This window comes from Garra rufa, chromosome 5 (genome assembly GCF_049309525.1).
Source record: "Garra rufa chromosome 5, GarRuf1.0, whole genome shotgun sequence".
Classification (NCBI taxonomy): Eukaryota; Metazoa; Chordata; class Actinopteri; order Cypriniformes; family Cyprinidae; genus Garra; species Garra rufa.
In genome coordinates this window covers 19,843,941-19,865,030 of record NC_133365.1, presented here as the reverse complement: position 1 = coordinate 19,865,030, position 21,090 = coordinate 19,843,941, and the positions used below count along the sequence as shown (strand labels likewise).

The 21,090-nt window shown below is 34.3% G+C and overlaps 1 protein-coding gene across 1 annotated transcript; it reads right to left on the bottom strand.

Annotated features, from left to right (window-relative positions):
* Nucleotides 1-726: 726 nt before the first annotated feature.
* Nucleotides 727-20,286, bottom strand: qsox2 (quiescin Q6 sulfhydryl oxidase 2). The gene is made up of 12 exons (XM_073840716.1): nt 19,958-20,286; nt 13,403-13,503; nt 10,510-10,558; nt 10,281-10,386; nt 9,989-10,079; nt 7,914-8,059; nt 7,669-7,812; nt 6,499-6,628; nt 6,267-6,389; nt 5,970-6,120; nt 5,549-5,737; nt 727-2,802 (listed from the first exon to the last, which is right to left on the bottom strand). The coding sequence occupies exons 1-12, from the start codon at nt 20,214-20,216 to the stop codon at nt 2,291-2,293; spliced, it is 2,001 nt and encodes a 666-aa protein (XP_073696817.1). The 5' UTR covers nt 20,217-20,286; the 3' UTR covers nt 727-2,290.
* Between the last annotated feature and the right edge of the window lie 804 nt (nt 20,287-21,090).

Genomic DNA, 21,090 nt, shown 5'->3' with positions numbered 1-21,090 from the left:
GTAGCAGACGCACGCCCTGCGAAGACTGCAAAACTTGATTGCGGCTGTCTGTCTGGACTCTTTAAAAAGCTGTGAAACTGTGTCAAGCAGAGGGGAAAAACGCAAAACGTGACACACTAAGAAACTGCCCTCAAACTTTGTTTCCACACATTCATCATTGAGGAAAATGTCCTCTTCCAGTCTGAAGAGATGAACATAGCAAGTTTTTTCATGTTTGGAAACAAGCGTGCCTGTGCAGACATCTGTTAAGTTGACAGCTGGAGCTCTAGTAATAGACAGCGTTAGTATGGGCACATGTATGATGTCCCTGGGGAAAACAGACTGCAGTCTGAGCTGGTGGGGAAAGGCATGCTCCATACTGCCTACTAGAGGCCAGACACAGACTTACAGCAATAGAAAACTTAAATGACCTCCCAGTGTGCTTAGACTTGAAAGTTGCAGTTACACCGTGTTCTTAGGACGGTACATCCGACTGTGCTCTTGACAAATGATCGTTTGAGAACGGCTCTTTAGAAAAATGATCTCAAAAAGAAACATGTATACATTACAAATCATTGATGGATATAGATACACAGTTGGTAGTTATAAACTCGAAAATGATGGGAATTATACATTTTTATTTGAAAGACAACGTACAGTGTTCTTCATACAAAATGCAACGACTCCTCTGAAAGGACAAATTACATATATACAGAACAACACCCCCCCCATCCCCACCCCCCACAAAATAGTCTTTACATAAAAATATACTTCTTAAAGCACTGGAAATAATAATGAAATGCAATGTAATTTACAGCCGTTCATTTGGAGCAGCTTAGAAGGCCACCATTATGTGCACATATACTGTCACAACACAGAAGCTGTAGTTTATTAAAAAATCTTCAGAAATATTTAGCCTCAGGTCCACATTAACACTGCTCCACGAAATAAATATTACAAGCGGAACATAGTACAATTCAATCCACAAACCTAATGCTTATAATGATATTGAAAGTTTTACAATATCATCACATTTTAATTCTAAACTTTGAATCAAAATACTGCTGTAGTAATATAAATTTCGAACAATAAGTGTCTGCGATCAGGAATCCTTTGAGTTAGTACTGTCAAACGATTAATTGCGATTAATTGCATCCGAAATAAGTTTTTGTTTACATACTATGTGTGTGTGTACTGTGTATATTTATTATACACATAATATTATAAACAAAAACGTTTATTTAAACATATTATCTAAACAAAAACGTATTTTGGATGCGATTAATCGTTTGACAGCACTACTCTGAGAATACTGTAATAATCATTTTCCTTAAGGTTCAACATGTATAGTGTGTTTTCTATGAGCTCAACAACAGAATGCATTTATTTTTACAGTGACTTGGACAAAAAAAAAAATATATATATATAAAATAAAATAAATTCCAGTTCAAAAGAGTCTCTAATCTATAGAAAAAAAAAACTGAGAATATGAATAAAGGTTACTCACTAAGTGTGCTCAGTATTACTGAGTACTAAAAAAATCTGACAATTTGACACCTTTTTGTTTTTTGGAAGAGATTATTGTAGTAATTTTAAATCCATAACTGCTGACTAGACCAATACAACCAATTCTGAAGCATTTTGACTAGGTTAAAAAAAAACTATAGAAATCAAACAAAGCTTAAAATTAACTTAATGCACCACTGTAGCTCTTTTTGTGACTTCACATGCAGACTAAAAAAGAAAATAACTGTTTCAATGTACCACAAGAGTAACAAAACCGAGGGTTTTTCCACATCTGGTCATTGACAGGCAGTGTGTTACATGTCACTGGCTTCTCTGCTAGCGACCTTGAGCAACAGAATAAATCATGCTCCCAAGTGTTTTTTGGACCATCAAACAGAAATATGGGGACAGAGTGACTTTCATAGAGAGCGATATATACCCTGTGAGAAACTTAGGATATATTATTTGGATAAAAATCTCTATAAATAATGTAGAATATTCATAAAAATATACTTTGACCTAGGTTGTTACTTTCACTATCATAAAATAGTTTCTCCTGTTAAATCCTCATCTCTGTTTGTTTAGGGTTGAGAAATACTCGCTAACAGGTGCTCGTTCGCACAACTAGGCCTGATGCACGAGTTAAACTTTCAACAAGTTCTTCATTAGAAAACACTTCACAAAAACATCAACAACAACAAAAACGGAAACAAATAAAAATAATCAAATAAATTAAAAGTCTCCTTCAACACTTGGCAGGGGTTTCATATATTACATTCACCTTATCCACAGTTTTCCAGCTCCGCTATACGTAAGGCCGGTAGTTTCTGGCTTTCCATCTCTTTGAGCGAAAGCGGAAGAAGAAAAACATGAACATGAGGAAGACGCAGGAGAGGGCGTAGAGCAGCACGCAGAGACTCATGTCCACGCTGGAGAATCCTAGACCTAGGAACGTCATGCCTGGCCTGGCTTCTATCTGGACACCCCTGTACTTCTCTCCTGCATCATCGATGTCAGTTCGCTTCTGGTGTTTAGGAGCGCTGTCAGGTGATGGTTTTAGCTTGTGGTTGAGGTGAACGTTGCTGTTGGGTTTGGTTATGGCTTTGGGTTTGTCGGGAGCAGGATGGCCTGGCTCTGGATGGCTGTTGCTGGAGTATTTTGGGGAGATGTTTGAGGCACCATAGTGTTGTTTGAGGAAGGCAAGCACCATCTGTTCGTTCCAGACATGAAGACCTTCTTGCTCCTCATGGCATGTGGGACAGAGATCAGGAGTCGGCCACTGAGTCTTAGGAAACATGGGGTCCTCGCTCATTGAACCTGCATAATGAGTGCAATCAGCTATGAGGGTGACGTCTGCTAGCATGCATATGAGAACTTTACATATAAATAGTATGTATATATTACAGTATGGTTATTAAAATATGATCATAGTTCTTCCTGAATTTCTCTTTGCATCTTTCTCCTTTTTTCTAGTTCTTTTTTCTTTCCAGTTCTTTCTCACTTTCTTTTTCTTTCTTTCTTGTTCTTTATTTCTTACTTTCTTTCTTTCCAGTTTTTTCTTACTTTGCAGTTCTTTCTTTTTCTCTTTCCAGTTCTTTCTTTTTACAGTTATTGCTTTGGTCTTTCTAGTTCTTTCCAGTTCTTTCCTTCTTTCTCTCTTTCCAGTTATTTCTCTCTCTTTCCAGTTCTTTTTCCACTTCATTTCTTTATTTCCTTCTTTCTTTTCTTTCCAGTCCAAATTTAATTCTTTCTGCCCTTCTCTCCATCCTTCCCCTGTCCATTTTCCTTCCGTTCTTTCTTTCTTTCTTTCTTTCTTTCTTTCTTTCTAGTTCTTTTTATTTCTAATTCTTTCTCTATTTTTCCATTCTTTCTCTGTTTTTCTTTCTTTCTTTCTTTCTAGTTCTTTTTTTTCAGTTCTCTACTTCTTTTTCTCTCTTTCTAGTTCTTTTTCCACTTCTTTCTTTCTTTCTTTCTAGTCCAGCCCTCCTGTTCCTTTCTTTCTTTATTTCCAGTTATTTCTCTCTTTCCAGGTCTTTATTTCTAGTTCTCTCTTTCCACCTCTTTTTCTCTCTTTCTAGTTCTTTTTCCACTTCTTTCTTTCTTTATTTCTCTTTCTTTCCAGTCCAAGTTTCATTCTTTCTGCCCTTCACTCCATCCTTCCCTCCTGTCCATTTTCCTTCCTTTCTTTTATTTTTTTTTTCCTTTTCCTTTTCTTGCTTCACTTCTTCTTCTTCTGCACTTCTTGCCTTCTCCCTTCATGTATTTTCCTTTTCAGTCCCAATTGCATACCTTCTTTCCTTCCTACTTATTTTCTTTTTTTCCTCTTCTTTTTCCTTTTTTTACATCATACTTTCTGTGTTACTATCTTTTCTTCTTCCTCTCACCTTTGCATTCTATCCTTTATGTCTTTCCTCTTTATGCTTCCCATCCTTCTTTCTTTCTCTCTACATGTGTTCCCCATCCTTTCTCCCACCTTTTTTCCTTGCAGTTTCAATTCTTGTTCCTTTCCCTTTTCTCTCCAGTGCTTTTTTTTCTTCCCTCCTCGCTGTTTTTACATTTGTCTTCATGTGTCTTAACTGTTTTAACCATAATTCTGTTTTTCCCTCTTTCTTTGTTTTTCTTTTTCATTTTTCCTTTTCCTTTATTTTCCCATTCTTCCTTACCAGTTTTCCTTTTTAATTCCTTTTTTTTCCTACACTACAGTCAAAAAGTTTGGGGTTGGTAAGATTTTTATGTTGTTTTTGAATTAAGTTTCTCATGCTCAAAGCCACAGTAAAAACAGGAATATTGTGAAATATTATTACAATTTCAAGTTTATCCATTATGCCATTTTTAAGGACCCTAATATTGTTTTAGGAGTCTCCAACAATAGGTTTACATGCATGCAAAGTAAAAAAAAAAAAAAAAACTTTTGTTTTTTCAAAATATGCATTTAATATCACCTAATTTTCCAACAATTCTCAAACAATTAGTTAAAACCAATCAAAAGCATTTGTTGAATCACAGGCACTTAGTAAAGTGATTACAACAGGAGTTTTTGCATAACTTGTGCTAGACTTGGCTAACGTCGTGGACTGACATGTTTGTCTGTGAAGCCACGTACCCAAAACGAAACAAAACCATTTTATATTGTTTTCTATATCGATATTATTTAATCCTTATTACAATATAAAAAGCAATAATTTACAATAATGTTTTTAGTCATAATATTGCAGCCCTATGAGTTCCTGTTTATTTACATGTATAATTTAGATTAAAAAAAAGCTTGATAAAAGTTTGAAATATTGATTAAAGTAATTGGTTAAATAGGTAAAAAAAATGTTTTATAATAATAAGGTGACGATAAAAAAATGCCCTTACAAATGTAAAAAAATGCCCCTTAAAAAAAAAAAAAAACAATTCCAGGGGGCAATGGAAAAGTTCATTTCTGACCCTGTCAGCCATGTAGAACATATGCGGTAATTATGCAAATGTGTTACATTGTGACGTGTAGCCGTTAAATTATGTTGAATTACTAACCACTCGTTTAGGCTGTTCAGAATCAATTCTTTCTTTTGGGAGACAGTAACTTTATTTATTGTGCACTCTTAGCTTTACAACTTTGCAGATCACTTTGCAGATTACACACTGCATGAAAGACAATGTTGGAAATGGCATAATAGGGGCACTTTAAAATAACTGTTTTCGATTTGAATATATTTTACATATAATTTATTCCTGTAATGGCAAAGCTGAATTTATCAACAGTCATTACTCCAGTCTTCAGTGTCACGTGATCCTGCAGAAATCATTCTAATATGCTGATTTAGTGCTGTGCTGCTTAATATTTTTGTGGAAACTGTGAAACATTTTTTCAGGATACTTTGATGAATAGAAACAGAACTGATTTGAAAAAATCTTTTATAACATTAAAAAGCATTTACGGTTAATGATTAATTGAATGCATTCTTGCTGTAGAAATAATATTTTCTTAAAATAATCACTTACTGACCCCAAACCTTTGATCACTAATGTATATATTTTGTCACTCATGATTATCAAAATGCACATTTTTTTGTCTTACCTGTGAGTCTTGCATTAACCTGGTTGTGTTTTCTCCACAGCCACAGTACTGCATCATCAACAGACTTGACCTGGTTCAGAGACTCCTGAGCCATTTCCTCAAAATGCTTCCCACACTGCTGGCAACCAAAGAAGGTCCCAATGTAGCGACGCATGGTTTGAAGCACTGCCAAGGGATCATCCTCAAACCCTGAAAGGAATAAGGTGGGTTTAAACTAATTGTAGCAATGAAGAACAGGAACTAATAAAACACACCCACTAACCTACTTGTTACAGACCAAACAGCAACATATTATATTACAGAATTATTTATACTGAACTTTTAGTCTCAGTTTACAAATCTACAATGACAATAGCAACCCCTGGGATCATCTCGCACATGTTTCTGGTTGATTAAGAGGAAGGGATTTCCCCGCTCATACCAGTGTTGGCTAGAGCATCAGGTCGGTTGGCAGCTTGCACAGTCAGAACGTGAAACAGAGTCCAGAGGGAGCAGGGATATCCTCTTAGTGCCACACTACTACCCTGGCATCCAACCCACTGCACTTGCTCACTCAGGTACAGCCCTGAGATCTGAGAATAATACAAACAGAGCTCTTTAAAACCACTAAAATACTGGTTTATGCTTTTGTCACATGCACAAAAAATAACTAAAAACTTAAGAGGCTTTATGAGATGGTCTGACAATGAATAAGCTGTGTAATGGGTGACGGTCTTACCCTCATCTTGTTGTTTACTAAGTCCAGGATGGCATCGTAGGGGATCTTCTCCAAAGGTAAACTGACTAGCCATTCTAGCAACGTCTCGAGAAGTTTCACCACAGATTGGCGACCAGGAAATAGCTACAATCAAATAGGCCAAGTAAGATACAACCCTGTAAATTTCACTGTTCTAATAATAAACCATTTCAGTGCGAGAAGACAGCTTAAGTGCAAAGAAAAAGTTGTGTACCTTGGCGACAACTGTTACAAAGTCCTTGAAAGTTTTGAGTTCTTCTCCTTCTAAGGTCTTGTGGGTGGCGAGTTCAACCCTTAGTAGATAATGCAAGCCAGATTCCAGATCTGCCATGTATACCTTAGACCTGAAGAAACATTAATACTGGTTACCTTATCTAAAACTTAAATTAACAGCAAGTAAAAAAAAAAAAAACCTATGGGTGTTCACTTTCTAAACTGTCTTTTACAGGAAATTGTTAAACTTTTAAAATTTTGTTAAACTGCCCGCTGTTCTTCAGAAAAATCCTTTAGGTCCCACAAATTCTTTGGTTTTTAGCATTTTTGTGTGTTTGAACCCTTCCAACAATGACTAAGATTTTGAGATCCGTCTTTTCACACTGAGGACAACTGAGGGACTCATATGCAACTATTACAGAAGGTTAAAAAACTCACTGATGCTTCAGAAGGAAACACAATGCATTAAGAGCCAGGGGTGTAAACTTTTGAACAGAATAAAGATGTGTACATATCTGCCTAAATATCTTTTTTCCATTTAGTACAGCCCTTCAGAATCTAAAGAAGATACTTGTCTCTCAAAAGACAAAATAATTTAAATTTACCCTGATCTTTAAATTCAAAATGTTTTCAACCCCTGGCTCTTAATGCATCAATTTTCCTCCTGAAGCATCAGTGAGCGTTTGAACCTTCTGTAATAACTGCATACGAGACCCTCAGTTGTCCTTTGTGTGAAAAGATGGATCTCAAAATCATACAGTCATTGTTGGAAAGGGTTCAAACACATAAAAATGCTGAAAAACCAAATAATTTGTGGGACCTGAAGGATTTTTCTGAAGAACAGTGGGCAGTTTAACACTTCAGGACAAACAAGGGACTATTATTAAAAAAAAACACATCTGTGGATCATTCAGGTAGCAACACAGTATTAAGAATCAAGTGTATGTCAATTTTTGAACGGGGTCATTTTTATAAATTCGACTATTATTTTCTCTTGTGGATTATATGTAAATGCCTTTTATGTGAAATATCTTATTCAGGTCAGTAATGAATAAAAAAAAATAACATACATTTTGCATGATCTCTCTTATTTTGGTAAATTAATTAACATTTTGCCGATTCTGCAAGGTGTATCTAATCTTTTGACCTCAACTGTATCAACAAAACTTACTTTTCAAACTCTTTCCACTCCACCTGGGTTCCCTGCCCATTATTCCCAGGCTGAGGACGCTGCAGGGACGAGGTGGTCTGTTTCCTGTGTACTCCAGGGAGGAGTTTTAGAAAGGAGGAGAAGAAAAAGCGTAGCCTCTTCTGACTGTTAACACAAACAAAAATGTATCAAATGCACGTAAACAGGACCTTTATTTGATAGTTGAATGACTTGAAAATGAATTCAGCAAAGGGCCATTAACGTACACATTCATGACAGTGTGCGTGCCGTTGGGATAGAAGAGATACGCTGAGGGAACTGAACTTATCCCTAGTTTCTCCATTAGAAGTTTGTCTGAGCTCAGAGCTCTCTTCACTGCCAAACCCTCATATGGCATTAGGTCCAAAATTACCTAGTTAAAAAGAGCACAAAACATTAAATTGAGCATTACAATTCTAGCTACATCTCTAATTATGCCTAAAGGGGACATTTAGATCATCTATGCACCCACTCGTCATTTGAAACCTATGTTATTTTCCTTTTTCCATGGAACACAAAAGAAGTTTGGTTTATTGCATCGTCTAAGACAGTGGTTCTCAACATTTTTGACTCAAAGGGCCCGTTTGTCCAAGACAATGTTCTAAGCTGATATGCACTTCTGTAGTAATTTTATTTAAAGTACAGCAAAAACATCTAAAGTTATTATTTAAAATATACTTTAAAATTTAATTTATTCCTGTGATTTCAAAGCTGAATTTTTAGCATCATTACTCCAGTCACATGATCCTTCAGAAATATTCAAATATTCTGATTTGCTGCTCAAAAAAACATTTACTATTATTATTATTATTATGTTAAAAACAGCCGAGTAGAATTTTTCAGGTTTCTTTGATGAACAGAAAGTTCAGAAGAACAGCATTTATCTGAAACAGAAATCTTCTGTAGCATTATAAATGTCTTTATCATTACATTTCATCAATTTAAAGCATCCTTGATAAATAAAAGTATTAATTTCTATAATTTTATAATTTCTATAATTCCCAAACAGCTAAATTAGCATATTAGAATGATTTCTGAAATATTATGTGACACTGAAGACTGGAGTAATGATGTTGAAAATTCAGCTTTGATCAAAAGAATAAATTACATTTTAAAATATATTCAAATAGAAATTATTTTAAATTGTAAAAATATATTTTTTTTTTTGTATTTTGGATCAAATAAATGCAAGCTTGGTGAGCACACTTCAAAAAAACATTAAAAACCTTACTGTTCAAAAACTTTTGACTAGTCGTGTATGTTGTCAGTTTAGCACCAAAAAAGGAAAAATAGCGCCATAAAAGTATTATGTAGGTTTTCTAAAACAATACAATAACTTTGTGTAAAGAACAGATATACTATTATGTGATATTCACTAAAAATATTGCTTTCTGCTAGTTCGATCTGGTCCACTCATGCTACACAGGAGAACTTCTTTGTTTGCAAGCATTTATCAGTATATGTGACTTTGAATCTGGAGTGTATCATAAATATATCACGTTTAATTAGAAGAAAAATATTGGCCGGACGATATCAGCAGGAGGTGGGAAATTAACCTTGTACTTACAAATTGTACAGCAAATAATTTAAAATAAAATAAGTTCCTCACAAAGCTACTGCACAGCTTTACAGGAATTATAGTGTTATAGAATTATACCTTTATAATATAATACTTTCATTATAGTTTTAAAGGTTTACAGTGTCTATCTACTTTTATGTTTTGGCAAAGAGCAACCTGGACATTCTGCAAAAATTCTTTTTTTGTGTTTCTGTCATCTTTTGTGTTCAGTGGAAGAAAGTCATATTGATTTAAATTGTGTTGCACAGATCATGAAAAACTGAGACCAATTGCCATATTTATTTTTCAAAAAGTCTCTTGCCATTAATTAATTTTTTCCATGCATTTGCATTTTTCCCCTTTCTAGCTGTACAGCAATTCAGCATAATGACTATAGTTACCCTAGAATGGACACATTACAGTTCATTTAATATCAATAAAACAAAATGGCATACATATCTGAAGTCTCATCTGAAGTGAATGCTTACAACAACAAATTGCCCACCAGTGCCGCAATGTCATGCTTACAGCACTGAGAAAAAAACTCTGTCATTTAGCAAAGCTGTAGTGCATGTGTGTGAATTTGTGCCTGCTTTAATTATATGTAATGAACCGAACGGAAAATTGATTGGCTGATTAAAACTAACATTGGCCAAGAACAATCAGATCAGTTTGGAAAGACATATGGGTGAGTAAATAATGACTTTTTTGTATGTATAGGAAATTGGCAATCAGTTTTCATACCTCTCTTCCTATATAAGAGTCTTTGTCCTCAACTATAACTGCAGTATAGAACTCTGTTTTCTTCCCCATTAAGGACAGAATGTCCTCAGATCTGCAAAAGATGACAAACTCAGTGTTTCTTAATAGGAAACGGAGACACTCCGTTTATGTCTAGAAACGAAGCTCTAAACAAACATCTCTAATTTCCCTCTGGTACCTGGAGACAGAGCATGTTAAATATTAAAAATGTCTGGAGCTGAATGTGTATGCCAAGATGATTAAAAATGGGTGGTAATATTGTAGATTTGGGCACCTTGCAGGGTCCAGGGGAGGGCAGCCCACAGGCCAGTTGTGTTTTGTGTGGTTTTGGAGGAAGTTCACCATCAACTGTCTCACTGTCTGAAGCTCTCTGTCAGCTCCTATCAGTACACAAATAAAACAAAATCAGAAATTCAAGGTAGTTCCACAATAACAACAATCACTGCAACAATAACAACTGACAAAATGTCAATTCTAATCAAAGCTAAAATGATTGAACCTACCACGATATGTCTTCCCAAAATCATTTGTGGTGTCATGTGCCTTAAAATACTAGAAAAAGAAAGGGGGGAAAAAAGAAATTATTTCTAAAATCTTGGTAACACCGTACAATAGCAGTTAACATGAACTAAGAATGAACAATACTTCTACAGCATTTATTAATCTTACTTGATTTTAGCATTTACTACAAGTTCTGTATGTTAACATTAGTTAATGCACTGTGAACTAACATGAACAAACAATAAACGACTGTATTTTTATTACCTAACATTAACAAAGATTAATAAATACTGTAATGTACTGTTCATTATTCATTCATGACAGTTAATACATTAACTAATGCTAACAAATGACATGTAAAGTGTTACCGAAATTATAATAACAGCATGTCATATATATGTCAACTGTCACAGTTTCCTAAGTAGGTAGTTTCTGACAACAAGAAATTTGATAAGGGTGTAATAATACATGTGTCTATTGTATAATTACGCCGGTTTCAGGTTTACCTGACCTCAATCAGACAAAGATAAGACAAAAACAACTAGAAATGAGCACAACAAAACAGAATAGAGGGGGTCTTATTTTTAAATGTTAAGTTGCCACAGCATACTAAAACATAAATAAACAGCACAGGAAACATGATGCACTTAATGCATGAATTCAAAAATGCAACATTTAAAAAAAGTTTTATACTGTGCAAACACAGTATAACAGGCTATCAGATTACTAATGGAATTAAAATAAATAAAACTAATCTACATTCAAATAATCCAGTCAGCAGATTAATTGGCTAGTCTGTTAATAGACAACTAGATGACTAGGTGACTATTGTAAATTATCCATAATATACACTATCAGTCAAATATTTGAATCAAAAGTATTTAAAAAAAAAATAAATAAAAATTTTTATTTGATCAAAAGTACTGCAAAAACAGTGAAATTTTGTAATATATTTTACTATTTAAAATAATGGTTTCTATTTGAATATATTTTAAAATGTAATTTTATTCTTGTGATTTCAAAGCTGAATTTTTAGCATTACTCAGTCACATGATCCTTCAGAAATCATTCTAATATTCTGATTTGCTGCTCAAAAACATTTATTATTATTATTATTGTGTTGAAAACAGCCAATAGATTTTTTTTTCAGGTCTTTTTGATTAATAGAAAGTTCAGAAGTACAGCATTTATCTGAAATAGAAATCTTTTGTAATATTAGAAATGTCTTTATCATCACTTTTGATCAATTTAAAGCATCCTTGCTGAATAAAAGTATTAAAAGTATTAATTTCTATAATCCCCCCCACCCTTTCTACTCAAAGAATCCTGAAAGAAACAATGTACTATTTGTAAATATTTTAATAATAATAATAATAATAATAATAATAAAAATGCTTCTTGAACAGCAAATTAGCATATTAGAATGATTTCTGGAGGATGACGTGAAAATTTAGTTTTGATCACAGGAATACATTACATTTTAAAATATATTCAAAAAGAAAGTAATTTTAAATAGTAAAATTATTTCTCAATATTACTGCTTTTGCTGTATTTTAGATTAAAAAAAAACTGCAGGCTTGGTGAGCAGAAGAAAATTCTTTAAAAAAAAAAAAAAAACATAAAAAAATCTAACAAAGTATATGTTCCAAATTAAGTCGTTTATTAAAATGTTGTTGAAATTCCCCCATAATTAATATGCCAAATAAATGTTCCAAACAAATCTAAAGGTAATGTTTTGTTACTGAATGTATCTGCATTTTTAAACAAATCCAACAAGTCAATGATTCAGTGACCCATTCATAAAAACAATCTCGATTGATCAAATGTTTGAATAAATCGACTGAATGAATCACTTATTGACTCACTCATTAAAGGGATGGTTCACCCAAAAATGTAAATTTGAGGTTTTTCTGCTTACCCCCAGGGCATCCAAGATGTGGGTGACTTCGTTTCTTCAGTAGAACACAAACAAAGATTTTTAACTCAAACCGTTGCAGTCTGTCATGGTGCGTTCAAAGTAGACGCGAATGATGCGTTAAGAGCGAGAAGTCAAATTGAGCGTTTGACGCGTGTAATGCATGATTCGCGCGAAACGCGCAAGTTGAATAATGTGAACTTTGGCGAATATTTGCACCACGTTAACCAGTCAGGAGCTTGCTCTAGTAGTGATGGAGGCAGAAATCCGAAACAACAATGTAGGACAAAATCATCGTCGCTGTATGTGGATACTCAGAGATGTATGATACATCTTCTTGACGAGTGGCAGAAGCCCCTCCCATGACATGAATTCGCGTCTATTGTGAAGTGAATTTCAGGCGCGAATGAAGCAAGTAAACTCAAAATGTTTAAGCGTCCAACTACGCACGAATAGCACGATTAATTTGTGCAAGTCGCGTCTGGTGTGAAAGCACTATCAGTCATAAAATGGCAGTGGATGGGCACGAAACCTTTGAAAGTAAAGTAAAAAAATGCACAGACGGAAAAGGAAAAATGATCACTGCAGACCCTCTACACTTTTACTAACAGCCAACAGCCCCGGATGAGTTTGCGCAAAGGCTTGGTGCCTATTCACTGCATTATATGACTAACAGACAGACTGCAACGGTTTAAATTAAAAATCTCTGTTTATGTTCTACTGAAGAAACAAAGTCACCTACATCTTGGATGCCCTGGGGGTAAGCAGATAAACATCAAATTTTCATTTTTGGGTGAACTATCCCTTTAAGGCAGTGAATTGCCAAAACTTAATGACGGTTTTAGTTTCATATTTAAAGTGTTGTTTAATTTTTGTTAAAGGGCATCTAATGAGTCTTTCAATACTGAACAAGCCTAGTTAGGATTTACTGTATAGGTTTAATCTAAAAAGAATAATTACAATAATTTGCACAAACATACCCTGAAGGTGGGGTAGAAGTGGATCCCAAACTCCTTGCAGACGTCGAAGTTCTTCTCATGAGCACAATCCAGAACTCCTATACGAATGGCATGTGCCCAGTCTATGAGAGTAGATAGAAATAACACATTTCAAAAACACAAAACAATGCATATTCAAAATTAAATAGACATTCTGTCATCAAGTACTCACCCTCATGTTGTTCCAAACCCTCTAGACTTTTATTCATCGTTAAATGACAAATGAAATTATTTTAATGAAACCTGAGATTTCTGTCCCTCCAGCTGAAGTCCATTCCACCAAAACTTCAAAATTGTTATAAAGAATCAAATCCACGTGAACTGAGTAATTTAAACCAAATCTTCTAAAGACACAGAATAGCTTTATATGAAAACTATTATGGATTACTTTCGCAATTGCTTTCTGAACTTGAAGCGTTTTGTTGAAGTCACAGTGGATTTTTAATGGAGCGACATAAATTTCTCAGTCTTTGAAAATATGTTCATCAGTGTTTTGAAGATTAACAAATGTCTAATGGGTCTAGAAAGACATGAGGGTGAGCAAATGATGATTTCATTTTTCATTTTTGGGTGAATAAACCCAAGCTAAATCAAATGATTAAGTACCAAATAATGTCAAAACTTGTTTTCTGTTTAATAATGCTCTTTTTAGACATTACACAAGAATACAGCCCTAAAGTGAAGAGGTAAAATAGCATTTATAGAGACGCGTGCCCAGTAATATTTCTTCAATTCTGTTGTAAAACACAAGCTGACGTCTACACTAAATGTTTTATCCGTATTGGCACCCAGAACAGATGCCAGATAGCCTAAGTGGACAGGTAAAAGGAACTCTGGCAGGAAGCCTAAAATCATTTGATGCATTACATGGTTTTGAGCTCTGACATCGGAAACGTAGATATTAAGTCTCTCGCATAAAACTTTGTGAGACGAAATATAGTCTTACTGCCTCGAAGCATGATTTCATACATTGTAGTTTCCGCAGCCAGGTGGTTTGTTTTTACCGCAAACTCATAAACCGAACAGCTGTAAAATCTCTGTCAGAAAGATGAAGCAGATGGGGTGTGAAGAAGGCAGCTGAGATAAAAATGTTTGGTTGAGAGAGAGACGAGGGACAGCCGGGGGCACTTTAGCCCTCTATTCTTCACCTGAGGGTGGGACTCTGTGGGTTTTGGGATGTGTGGGGGAATGCACAGCGGGGTCGCATCCCCACAATAGGGCCATCTGACCCTCATTGTGAAGGTAACAGCTGGTAGGCGGCCACTCGCGAGCCACCCAGCCGACAGCTTGTGCCAACAAAGGCAGACTGAAAGCATTCAACAGAAGACTTGTCCTCGCAACGTTAGTCATCCAAAGGCCACAATCATCCCTTCCTTCCCAGCCCAACGAAGAGGAAAAGCAAAGCATTACATTCCAGATCCAGAACATTACCAGTCAAAAGTTTTTGGACAGTAAGATTTGTAATGTATTTTTTAAAGAAAGTCTCTTCTGCTCACCAAGCCTGCATTTATTTGATCCAAAATATAGCAAAAGCAGTAATATGTTGTGAAATATTTTTACAATTTCAAATTACTGCTTTATATTTGAATATATTTTATAATTTAAATTATTTCTGTGATCAAAACTAAATTTTCAACATCATTACTCAAGTCTTCTGTGACACATGATTCTTCAGAAATAATCTAATGTTTTATTACATTTACATTTACTTTTAGTACATTCTTTCAGATTCTTTGATGAATAGAAAGATCCAAAGATCAGCATTTATCTGAAACAAAAAGCTTTAGTAACATTATACACCATACCATTAAAAGAGTCGGTATAATTTAGAAACTATAGAAATTAATACTTTTATTCAGCAAGGATGCTTTAAATTGATCAAAAGTGATGATAAAGACATTTCTAATGTTACAAAAGAGTTCTATTTTAGATAAATGCTGTTCTTCTGAACTTTCTATATATCAAAGAAAGTTGAAAAAAATCTGCTCAGCTGTTTTCAACATAATAATAATAATATAAATATTTTTTAACAGCAAATCCAAATATTAGAATGATTTCTGAAGGATCATGTGACTGGAGTAATGATGCTGAAAATTCAGCTTTAAAACCACAGGAATAAATTATATTTTAAAATATATTAGTCTAAAAAACTGTTATTTTAAATAGCAAAAATATTTCAAAATGTTACTGTTATTGGATCAAATAAAAGTAGGCTTGGTAAGCAGAAGAGACATCTTTAAAAAAAAAAAAAAACATTAAAAATCTTACTGTTCAAAAACTTTTGACTGGAAGTGTCTATATTGTATCGTATGATATGATAATGACAATGACACAAGCATTCATGGTCATGGTCTAAAAAAAAATAATTACCAAAAAACACTTGAAAGCTGGGATTTAGGATCCCATTTAAGCCCAGAAAAAAAGGGCTTTGAGGATTTTTTGGGAGAAAAGAACAAGTAACACCCAGAACTGAATTCCAAACTTTATTTCTTCTAAAAAAGATAGATATTTTAGATAAAATAAAATATTAGATAGATAAAAAGAAGATATTTTAAGAAATTATTGTTTTTAGTCCAAATAATGCAAGTTAATGGTCACCAAAACTGTTTGGTTACCAACATTCTTTAAAATATCTTCCACAGAAGTAAAAAGATTATACAGGTTTGGCACAACATAATTCATGACATATACCTAATACTCATTTTGAGGTGAACTATCGTTTTAATATTTCTATTTAAACTTACTTTGTAATTTGTAACACCAAAAATGGTTGCGGAAATTAAAAAAAAAAAAAAAAAAAAGGAACCAACTGAAAATTCTCTACTATCTCAGAATTTGGATTTTACTAGCTGGGTTTTCATCCAAAGTTATGAATTTAACTTGCACAAATTCCATCCAACGAGTCAAAGAGAACAAAGACGTCACTTCCTGATAAACTGGCACTAAATATCACTAAGGAAAGTAGGAGAAGCTTATGAAGATAATTTTTACTCTTAAAAATAAAGGTTTCGAAAGGGTGTTTTTGCAGTGATGCCATAGAAGAACCATAACCTTAAGCAAAAACTTGCAAATTAAGGATTTTTTTTTTTCAAATTTGCCATTTTCATCACTTGTTTCTGATGTGATAAAAGCATAAAAACAGCATGATGGAAACAGCTACTGTACAGTATGTCACAATCTCTTCACCATGGTTCCACCACAGTATGTTTCCATAAGAAGCTTAAAGCAGCGAACACCACTGAAAGAGAACTCTGAAACTATCACAGTGATGGTTTAAAAACAGACCCTACCTTATTTCACAGCTCTACTACTTTTAGCATCTTCCCGACAAGGTGTTAAATGCATTTGCCCTCATTTAGATTAAATGTGTCAGTCTACAGCGACCTTTTCATCGCCGTCACCCTTCACTGCACCCAACACAAGTGGCTTCCTCCACAATACCGTCGGCCCGTTAGCTTAGAGCACGGCAGACACGTAGCACTGCTGTCTAAGCATTTTTATTAGCAATTAGGCTGGTCTTGTAGCTTTAAGAAGGGTTGAAGAAAGATTGACTGTTAATCCCATTATTTATTCAGAGTAGCTTTGGGACCCACAGTTTGAGCAGAGGTGGGCTTTCCGCATTCAACCAGAGCTGATTCCAGAAAGCACTCATCTCAGACCAACAAACAGAAAATGAAAGCAATAGGAGGAAATCTTTGAGTCTATCAGTTCCTAAACCTCTAAAATTGAATTCATCAACACATACAGTGCAGGAGAAGTTTGGTACGATTACATATGATGAGTTTCCACATGGTGGAAACTGACATGGAAGAGGTGGAATTGTTGAATACAGCCGTTATTTTTGTTTTCTTTGTGCAAAAAAAATAAATATATATATTCTCGTAGCTTCATAAAATTACGACGTCACGTTGACTATATTAACAATGTCCTTACTACCTTTCTGGGCCTTGAACAAAGTTGTGTTGCTGTTTATGCATGGACAGAAAGCTCTCTGATTTCATCAAAAATATCTTTTTAAAATCCAGTAACACTATTTGTGTATTAGTGTTGCTTACATTTTAAGCTTGATGAAAATGTCTCATGATATTAAAAATCAGGCAAACTTGGTCATGCCTTGATTTAAAAAGCTAGACATACAGTCAAACCAAAAATTATTTAGACACCAGGTATCATTTTTTATATTTTTCTACTAGTGGGTGCAGGACATTATAGTTCATTTATGTAAGTGAGAATAGCAAAATAAAGTAAACTCTGAAATATTACACCCAAAAAATTCTTCATACAGTGGACTACTAGTAAAATTTATACAAATTAGATGTTTTGTTACACACGTTTCTATCATAGTTATCTGTATTTGTTCTGACACAGTTTAACTCTTGAGGCCTTGTCATATTTTATTACCATTTTCTAAACTAAACCAAATAAACTGTGATAATGTGACAAATTTAAGTTGTCTGAACAAAATTTGGTTTGACTGTAATTCATTTGTGATTAACAAGATGAATGTTCTGATACAGTTTATCACTGAGTTCTTGTCATATTTTATTACCATTTTCTAAACAACAGCAAATAAGCTGTGATAGTGTGTGAGAAATGTTAAAGGTGTCTGAATAAATTTAGGTTTGACTGTATCTCTTTCCCACCAAAGAATATATTCCAAATTATTTGTTTAGTCACATGATATGCAGGTAAACAAATAAAATATTTAATATGATGATGGTGTTTTATTTATGTTTTTAAATCCCTTTTTATTTTACATTTTCATGATTTAATTAATTATTTAATTTAATTAATTATTTAAAAATTATTTATTAACTTGCAAACTACCTGCAGCTCCTTCACAAACCAACTTTGTGGTTTCACATGCTATAGTTAATCTAAAACCCATTTTAAATCTAAATTTTATATAACTATATTTATTCTTGCATAATTATCATACATTCAGTTATATATTCTCATACTAACTGAGAGTATTTGCACATGTTATAACATGCAAGTGTTACACTGTAGGACTATTCAATGAATTAGTTCACCCAAAAATGATCATTTTGTCATGACTTACTAACTCTTACTACTAAAATCTCTTAAACCTTTAAATACTTTGTCTTCAGTCTAAAACAAAAGAAGAAATATTGAACAACTCATATACTCATAGCTCTTTTTTATGCAGTTAGAATGAACAAATACTGGATCATTCAAACTTCAAAGCTCCAAATATGACTATGTATTCCAAATCTTACAAAACCATACAAAAGTTTTTTTACATTATTTAAGTTGTCATTCTGAGAATCAGTGGACTATTCACTGCTGTGACAAATCGAGTCAGTGAGTTGAACTCAAGAACTGGAATCAGATTGATTTATGATCAATAATTTGGATTTTGTGAACCAGATCAACTGACTCACTAAAAAGACCTGACTCAGTATAGTCATAAAAGTAATATGAACAAATTGTATGCATTTATTGTGCTGTTGTGTTACACTTGGATCTTCACAGCTCAAATTTATTACCAAGTGTGGCCAAAATAATCTTCCTCAGGTTTGGACTGACATAAATATGAGTAAATTATTATTTTTAATGGAGTAAACTATCCCTTAAGTGTTAAAAAAAGTGACCTTAGGCCACAAAACCAGTCTTAAGTAGCACAAGTACATTTGTAGCAATAGCCAATAATACAATGTATGGGTCAAAATTATTGATTTTTCTTTTATACCAAAAATCATTAGGATATTAAGCAAAGATCATGTTCCATGAAAATATTTTGTAAATTTAATACTGAAAAATATATCAAAACTTTTTTTTTTTTAAATGTACCCCTATGACTGGTTTTGTGGTCCAGGGTCACAAACATTTTAAAAATGACTAAAAATAAATACACTGTACACTACCTGGAGACATTTATCTGACTCTGTGTGTGTGTGTGTGTGTGTGTGTGTGTGTGTGTGTGTGTGTGTGTGTGTTGTGGGTGAACATAAAGGCCTTGAACGCAGTGATAAATAAAGAAAACAGTCAGCAACAACCGTGGATTTGCATGCAGGTGTATCAACAAACCAAGGATTATCGACTTTCCATGCTTGTCCTCGTCTGTACTTAAGTCTAAATGCACAAAAATACTGTAAGCCTCATTAGGCAAACCCCATGTGATAATGTACTAGGAAACAAGTTATTTACATTATTTAAAATAACAAGCCAAACAGCCCTGACAGAAAAATAGTACTTAGAAATAAGGGTAATACTAAGTCTATGGACATTACCATGACAGTATTTGTAAGGATACAGATATTGCAATAATTCAGCACCATGGAATAAATGAAGGCACCATGGTACTTTCGTAATATAACATCACTGTACTATGGTACCCCCTGGCACAATATGGTACAATTTTAAGGCTTATTATCCCAAAAGAACCTCATTCCATACTTTTCCTTGTAAACACTTGTTTGCCTCAAGTGAATGCCTTAAAACGTTTAAGGAAATGGTATTGTCTTTCCCCAACAGAGTGAATAAACAGGAAGATGGTTATACAGATCCACCTACCCTTCACGTCTCCGGCCAATGCTTTCCATGTAGGCGAGTACTGGATACAGTGGCCGCACCACGACGAGTAGAACTGAAGCAGCCAGGCGCTGGAGGAGTTGAACACGGTCTGCTTCAGGCTGTCGCTGCTCAGTATTACCACTGGATCCTCTTCAGTGTATAATCGAGCTGACTGAGCCTGTCCGAACAGCAGCCCTAACAGAATACCGATCTGAACGCAAAACGCAACTGCCATTGGAGGTGATGGAAGAAACGCCATACAATTTGAAGCCACTCAGTTAAATGAATTCTCTACATTCAGACTGATTCTGCTCGCTCCTATGGATGACTACATTTAGGGACGTGAGTCTTCGAGAGCGTCGTCACTGCGCTACGAGGACGCAGACGTTTGTCTTGCGCATCCTATCTGCGTACGGGCGACGCATATCATGTGTGTGGTCACGTTTACGGAATAACAATTCTTCGGTGTATGGCATGGTGACCTCTTCATATTGTTTTTAGCATTATTTGGGAAAACAAACAACCAGTTCTTACCAACCAGTTTTCTTCATAGATCAACAGCAAATTGAACAGACTATAGTTTTTAATCTCTAAAAGTAAAAGGCAAGTAATGTATCAACATGTATATATATTAATATTTATTTGAGGAATGTCCAAAATATCAAATTTTTTAACATTTATATTTATACATATAACTAAGCCATGCAAACAAATATGTTGAGGTAATTTTTTTATTGTGTTCAAATATTTAGATTTTACCACCTAGTTATACTGCATTAAGTGTAAAACAAAGGATTTGATAGACAGAAATATGTTATTATAGTAATTATAATAGAGAGAAACTATTCCCTCTGGGGGGCGTTTTACCCCACAAGCTATGTCTTTTGTTCCTACAGAACAATATTCTCTTAAACACTTGTTTACTAATATCTGAAAATTATAGCATTTCCATGAAATCCTCTTCTCTTCAAACACGTCGCTGGTGTCAGCTTTTTCAAGGAGATTTGTTTATCCCCGTTGTCAACGTAGTGCATAGCAACAGTGAAAATGTATCTTGATTTTCTCTAGTGGTTATTTTGGGAAAAACAAGTAGGGGGGGCGTTTTACCCTACTCTACCCTATTGTTTATTATT

What these genes read in the sequence shown, in the direction of transcription:
- qsox2 (XM_073840716.1), bottom strand. Translation starts at nt 20,216, where the DNA reads ATGGCGTTTCTTCCATCACCTCCAATGGCAGTTGCGTTTTGCGTTCAG. An exon ending in ATTGGCCGGAGACGTGAAGG is followed by an intron (nt 13,504 to 19,957) that starts GTAGGTGGATCT and finishes CTACTCTCATAG; the next exon opens with ACTGGGCACATGCCATTCGT. An exon ending in GAGTGGAAAGAGTTTGAAAA is followed by an intron (nt 6,629 to 7,668) that starts GTAAGTTTTGTT and finishes ATGTTTCTTCAG; the next exon opens with GTCTAAGGTATACATGGCAG.